Source organism: Balearica regulorum, chromosome 1 (genome assembly GCF_011004875.1).
Source record: "Balearica regulorum gibbericeps isolate bBalReg1 chromosome 1, bBalReg1.pri, whole genome shotgun sequence".
Classification (NCBI taxonomy): Eukaryota; Metazoa; Chordata; class Aves; order Gruiformes; family Gruidae; genus Balearica; species Balearica regulorum.
This window is the reverse complement of record NC_046184.1, coordinates 1,790,153-1,796,827: the sequence shown is the minus strand read 5'-3', so window position 1 is coordinate 1,796,827 and position 6,675 is coordinate 1,790,153. Positions and strand designations below refer to the sequence as shown.

The 6,675-nt window shown below is 46.2% G+C and overlaps 1 protein-coding gene across 2 annotated transcripts in view; it reads left to right on the top strand.

Moving 5' to 3' along the window:
- Window positions 1–2,640: 2,640 nt before the first annotated feature.
- Window positions 2,641–6,675, top strand: part of COPG2 (coat protein complex I subunit gamma 2) — a 21,411-nt gene continuing 17,376 nt past the window's right edge. The window contains exons 1-4 of one of the 2 annotated variants that reach the window (XM_075753426.1): window positions 2,641–2,754; window positions 4,200–4,252; window positions 4,976–5,056; window positions 5,933–6,004. In XM_075753426.1, the coding sequence (XP_075609541.1) occupies window positions 2,718–2,754; window positions 4,200–4,252; window positions 4,976–5,056; window positions 5,933–6,004 (243 nt within the window). In that variant the 5' untranslated portion in view covers window positions 2,641–2,717. The remainder of the gene's footprint in view (window positions 2,755–4,199; window positions 4,253–4,975; window positions 5,057–5,932; window positions 6,005–6,675) is intronic. The other variant, XM_075753516.1, reaches the window with a different exon arrangement.

Genomic DNA, 6,675 nt, shown 5'->3' with positions numbered 1-6,675 from the left:
GTTGCCAGAGACACCAGGAAGTCTGCCTTAGCTCCGGCTTGCTAAGGAACAGGACATGGTGGGCCCAAGGTCATGCAATACCCACATGCCTTATTCTCCCTGACCCATGAAAAGGGCTGCTTGTTTTGTTATTAGCATGATTTATGGCTGTTAAGTACTCAGAAACATAATCAAGTAACACAAAGCTATCCATGGGACCTCAGGCTGCTTTCCTGAGTCTAGTTTTCATTTCACACCCTAGGTTCTCCAAAGACAGTGATTTGAGGCTGAAGGACAGTTCTCAAAAACCTTTGCTGAGAAGCAAAGAGAAAGCCCTCCCTAAACCAGGTGGGAAATTACTGTTCCTTGAAAAGAGGAGAGAAGAGTGAGTTGAACGTGTCCAGCACCCAGTCATCACCTACTGCACAGCTTTTATTAAGTCAGAAGGAAACAAAAACCAATGTTTAATTCCTTGGGTAGCTGGAGGAGGAGGACCAGAAGGTATGGGGAAGGTGTGACACAGTGTTGGTACCCTCCACTCCAGTCCACAGGTAATAATCCATAATAAGATAAAAGATTCTCCTTTTCCAGCCTACTACAAGGCACTCTCTTTACAAGATCTATAAAAGTCCTCCAATCATTCTCCATCCATCTGTGGCAAAGCTACAATCACTACAGATTTAATTGTGAGTGAAGGCATCTCTCAGTCCCCTGAATAAAAGCTGCTGTAGTCATCCTAAACCCATAGAGCAATTCTTCCAGCAGTAGGGACCCATACACATCATCCCTTACGGCACTGGTCACCATTTAAGACCTCCGTATAGTAGCTAAAGCTTTTTACACGTGAAGAAGCTACATCAGCTTGACAAATCTATTTTTAAGTTGATTAAGCTAAACTTTTATGGGCACGTGGGCCAGGGTTTCCTAGAAGATGAGACGCTAGCATATCATAGGTGAGATAAAGCATGACATGCCATCTTGAGTACTTTACGGCAACAAGTTCTACACTCGCTGCCATTTCTTTTTCTTTTTCTTCCATCCTCTGTTGACTTCAGTGTTGCTGCCTCCTCTCAGCGTCTTCCTCTAGTTTATATCAAACTAATTTACCATCCAGACCTTAATGGTGCAATTAGCCGAGCCTTCCTATCCCTCCTGCTCTTCCGCACAGCTCTTCCCTTTACACGGGGCTCTCCACTTCTCCCCTTTGTAAGTGCCACGCTCCATGACCAGTAGTGCTTCATCTTCAATCCCAAGACTCGATCCATTCCCTCGGTATTTCTGGCAAGAGCTGGGCTTCTTATTTTATACTAAGAGGAGCAGGTGGACCCCTAGTGAAAGAAATCATCTCTGAAAGCAATCGAAAGCAGAAGATCCTCTGTTGAAAATCAGGGTCTGTAGGAGCATTGAGCAAAGGGACATGATGGCTTCTTCCATCTGAATGCAGAGAGTTAGCGAGGCCATCCTCAGAGCATGAAGAAAAGAAAAGCCTTATTGATGAGATCCTCTTAAAGGAAAGCATTTCTTTGCCTCTGGGTCTGAGGGAAGAGGAGCTGTGAGCAGGCACTAGGGATGGCCCTTTTGTCTTGGCAGAAGAAAAATCAGAAAAATCCAGCCACTCTAAACATGCAAGCAGGTGCTGGGCATTGCTGTATACTGCCAGCAATATCAGTCCTTCCAAGGCTTTAGCTGCAGCCACAGAGATGGAAGAGGAGAGGAAATGGAGGGAGAGGAAAACATTTGGCTTGTGAGTGGTGCTACTCTGAGATACAACAGAAATGCCGTGCTCTGGTTACCTGGGAGGACCTGGGGCATGGGGGTTTGCTCACTCCCCTCCAGGGAATTTCTGAATTTGAAATACTCCAAAAAGGACCTGTGATAACACTCACTAATAACACCTGCCGAGCACTCCATATCTCTCACCCCAAAAGATCACCATCTTTTGATGTGAAGCTCTTCCACCTGCAAAGCAACACACCAAGTGTGAGAAGGGGCAGACTAAAGCCAGGGGAGCCCTTGGACCTCTCCATCCTTCTCCACACCCAACATGTCATCCCTGTGCCTGGCTTCCAGCACAGACGGTGGCTGCTCAGGGGCTCAGCAGCACCCACCACCCAGTAAACCCCTCCATTGCCTCACGGGTCGGCCATTGCTGCGGGGAATGGCGCCCCAATGGGGGACCTATATCATCTCTGGGGTTTTTTGGGGGTCCCATCGCCGTGAAGGAGGCTGTTTGCACCCCATCTATCAGAAAGACCTTCTTGAGGTGTTAATAACTTATGAGAGCTCCTTTTTAGCTTTATTAGACGGGGCAAGGAGGGGGGAAGCAGTGGCCTCAGAGCACAGCAGGGATGCACTGCCATTGCTGCTGAAATATCTCAGCATTTGGGCAAAGGCGCCTCGCTTCCCCCTTCTGAGGGGAGCTGGTGGCTGACGTGTGTTTATTTTTTTGCCAAGGTTCTCAGATGGTCAGTCAGTCGAGACTAAGCACCTCCTCACAAAATGGCGGTGCGGCTCCTTTAAGACACGCCCGCACCCCGGCCCGGCTCAGCCCCGCCTCCTCAGCAGCGGGAGAGGGGGCGTGGCTCGGAGAGACGGAAGGCGTCTAGCGTAGGGGGTTGAGTGACAGCGCTTCCATCCAATCAGATGGCAAATGTTGAGGTGGGGAGGCGGGACTTCCGTCGGGAAGCTCCCGCGGCGGTGCAGCTCGAAGGGAGGGGAGGGGTGCGATCGTCGGCGACATGATTAAGAAGTTTGACAAGAAGGACGAGGAGTCCGGTACTGGACTGGCGGCGGCGGGGGAGGGAGCCGGGGCGGGCCCAGGGGGTGGGCATTGGCGGCATGGCCCTGCGGGGAGCGATCGTTAGGCGTCCAGAGCGCGCCGCGGCCTGTAGCGGCCGCTGAGGTGAGGGAAGGAGTAACGGCCGCTGAGGTGTAGGGGGATAACGGCCGCTGAGGAAGGAGGCCTCACCTGCTTTCCGGTGTTCCGGCCTCCGTCAAAGCCTCCCCCCGGCCCTTCAGGGTGGCCCGCGGGCTTTAGGGCCCCAGCCCGGGCCCCTGAGGCCGCTCTCGGAGGGAGCCGGTTCCCTTCAGCCCTGCGGGCTGCACCTGACGGTCTCTTCCCGCCCTTGCCTCGGTGAGGAGGAGCGGTGCTTGCAGGGGTTGAGCGGGGTCCGCACCTCAGCCTGGTAGGGGGGCAGCAGCCGTCCCCACACGCAGACCCTCTGGTTTGGACTGTGTCAGGAGCGGTTGTGTTCAGGTACCCGGCGGGCGGGGAAAAAACCCATCACATTAGGCATAGATTTGGTGAACGCCTGCATGTTTTTTCTTCACAAAAGCGTCTGGAAATTAAGTTCAAGTTGCTTGTAGGCCGTCTTGAATTTTCTGTTTCTGCTGTTCAGGTCTTCCGAGCCACAAGATGTGCCCAGCTGGGTTGAGTTTTGTTTCATTTTCCGTTTCCCTCTGCTTGGGATGTGAGAACTGAAGAATAAATGAATAAAAAAAGAAAAATTACTTCTGGAGGAAAAGGATCAGGAGCAGTAGTGAGGGTCTGGAGGGATTTACATGTCTCTAAAGGTGGTTCTGAGAGGTGGTTTTACTGTGAATGTGGATTAGAAGGCTGGTCTCCTCTGTATGCTGCTGACAGAGGAGTGTCATCTCCAGGAAATTAATTATTCTCAACGGCTGGATCTGGGCTGTTAAAAGGCTGAGCAGATACACTATGGAGATAGTTTAGTGTTAACAATTTTACGATGGTGCAGCAGCCAGGCTGTTTTTGGAGTTTGCTGAGTAGCCCATTCTAGCAGTGCATTGATCGATATATTCTCTTTCATATCCTGTCACCAGCTCCGTTCTGATGTGTTCAGTGCTTTCTGTGGCTAAAGGAGTAAAAATAGGGGGACTAGGGAAAAAGAAAGTAAATAATAAAGGAAGTACTAAGGCAAACTTACAAGTAAACATATTTCTTCTTCCTCATTTACCAGCTATGTTGAAAGTGCCCTCTTTTTTTTTTTTTTAAATTCCCTATAACTCTGAATATACAATTTAAGAAACTGGTTTCAAAGCTATTGATGGAGAACATCAGTTATTCCAAGAGGAATGTCCCTGTAGCACTGAGGTGTTTTTGTAAAGTTGGGGGGCTGTTCGTGTTCAGTCCTGGTTTTAATGACTGGCATGTCTGAAAAACATGTTTCCTTAACTGAGAAGTCTCTCTTGTTCTTCAGGTAGTGGCTCTAACCCTTTCCAGCATTTGGAGAAGAGTGCTGTGCTTCAGGAGGTATGAACAGTCGTAGTGTAATGCTGTATAACTCTTCTTGAGCGGTAGGTGTTGGCAGTGTAGGGGAGTTTTACAGTGCGACTCAGGAAATGCTAAATTGATATAGTTAATTTAAAATCACAGACTATGTAAAGTAAGTGCACGTAAAGTTACTCTGCGAGGCATTTATGCGTAGGAATTAGATTACGTGTGGCTTTTGCCTTCCATGTGGACATGTGGGATCTCAGGGTGCTCTTTCTGAAGAGGCACCCTGCCGGTTTTCCTGTGCTCGTTCAACGTACTGTGTAACGGGTTTTCCTGCTGCTCTTTGTGTGCTCCAAGAATGATTGCAAGTGTGGATTGAACATGTGGTTAAATGATGGGGAATTTTGGTGAGTGCAAAGAGCTACAAGTAGGAACTTAATAATTTCAATTTTATGTTCTTGCAGACTGGGGCTAAGTAGTGTTTGGGCTACGCACGCTATGGAACGAATTGAGTTGGTATTGCTTTCATTTTAAAGTATTTTGGCTAGTTCCAGGTGGTAAACTGAGTCATTGTCATTTGTTGTGATTGCTGCCCATCCAGCAAACTAAATGTGCATGAATATGTTTGTTGCGACACATTTTAGAATGAAAAAGTTTAAGCTACTTGGTTGAAAATAAAATGCTTTACTTCATATGGTTAAAAAAGAAATTATTATTGTTGGGTTATGCTGTAATACAGTATTTATACTGTGTTTGTAGGCACGTATCTTTAATGAGACCCCAATAAATCCACGAAGATGCCTGCACATCCTTACCAAGATCCTTTACTTGCTGAACCAGGTAACTGTTATAATTTCTTCCCAGCCAGAATGACCATTCCTGAGGCAAATTTCTGATAGCTTTCATTGTGAAAGAAGTTTTATACCTCTTCCTGTCGGATTTGGGAGGTAGCTTTTAAGGAGATCAGAAATGGAGTGTTTATGCTGTAGTATTATGTTCTCCCCTGTGACTTTACCACTAAGGTGAGTGAGATATGTGTCGCTGAAGCCTTTAAGACTTCTTTTTCTGAGTGCCAAGTGAGAGCTGCTGGTTGGTCTGTGATCACCGCGGTGCAGTGCAATTAAAGAGCCGCTTGTGTTTGCCCAGCTAAAGTAGGAATAACTGAAGCGAGATAAGAACATAGGCCAGGAAGTGATGAAGTGGGAAGTGTCTTTTTGTCTGGGGAGAAATTGGAAGTATGATAAGGAAGGCGATATTCTTTATCCACATAGTTCAGGTTTCCTGCATGTCAGGCAGTATTTCATGTAGAATTACTATCACTTAGAAGGAACTTATGCTGTTCAGTCTTCATTGGCACCAGTCAGCTTTAAGTAGATCCCTTTTAAGCAAGGGGATCCTTCTGATTAACAAGCGTGACACAAAACCGACTGCTGACACACTAACGTCAAAAGAGGGAACGCAGGCTGCTTGGCGAACTGTTCCACCACTGTACCACTGTGGATGGCATTTATCTTGAAACCAAGCAGATAATTAGTGTTAAACTTGGTATATGCTCCCCAGGAAACACAAGGTGAGGGAGAGACTGTTTCTCCCTCAAGAAAAAATCTGCAAAGAAAAGATTTCTTCATGCATGAGTAGGAATTATAAGTAGGGGCTGAAAGGTAGAGGTGGCTGGATAATGTTTTTTTTCTCTCGCTTCTTTTATGCTACTTTCAGGGTGAACACTTTGGAACCACTGAAGCCACAGAAGCTTTTTTTGCAATGACCAGATTATTTCAATCTAATGATGTAAGTACCTAGTGTTTACCACTTGCTGTCTCCCTGGTTTTGTCTGGATTTGCAGTAATTACAAAACAGTTGGATGTTGGGATGTGGGAGGAGAGTCAGACAAGTACTTCAGAGAACAAGCTCTGGATGCAAAGTTCTTGCTGAAGGCAATTCACTGTTTGGAAACAAATGGCTGAATAATAACATGTGGTTATTTCTGCTGGTTGTTTTGGTGGTGAGGTGTTATTTCTGAGTTGAATTACTGTTGTAAAGAATGTGAATAATGGCAGAAAGCTTTAATATACAAATTAGTGTAAATTTATGACTGTTTCTTACACTTGCAAATAATCCCCATTTGCTTAACTCAAAATAGAATTTGAAAGTTGCCTGTAGATCAAATACTGCTATTCCCTAGAACATCTTGCTCGATTTGTGAATCAGCATGGAATGAAGGGATGAGAACATCCTAAAAATGCTGGATTAAACTTTGGACTTTTCCCAATGTAAAGTCTTTCTCTGATCTCTTTTGCAGAGAGTGTAAGAACTCGGAGGAATGTGCTTTGTCTGATGAGTCTCATTAATTTTTATTAAAAATGAACTGGCACTTAACGTTTTTAGAGATTTGACTGAGGAAGGTTGCACGTGTAACTGTTTAAAGATGGAATGAAAATTTTGGAAGTACAGAGTGTTTA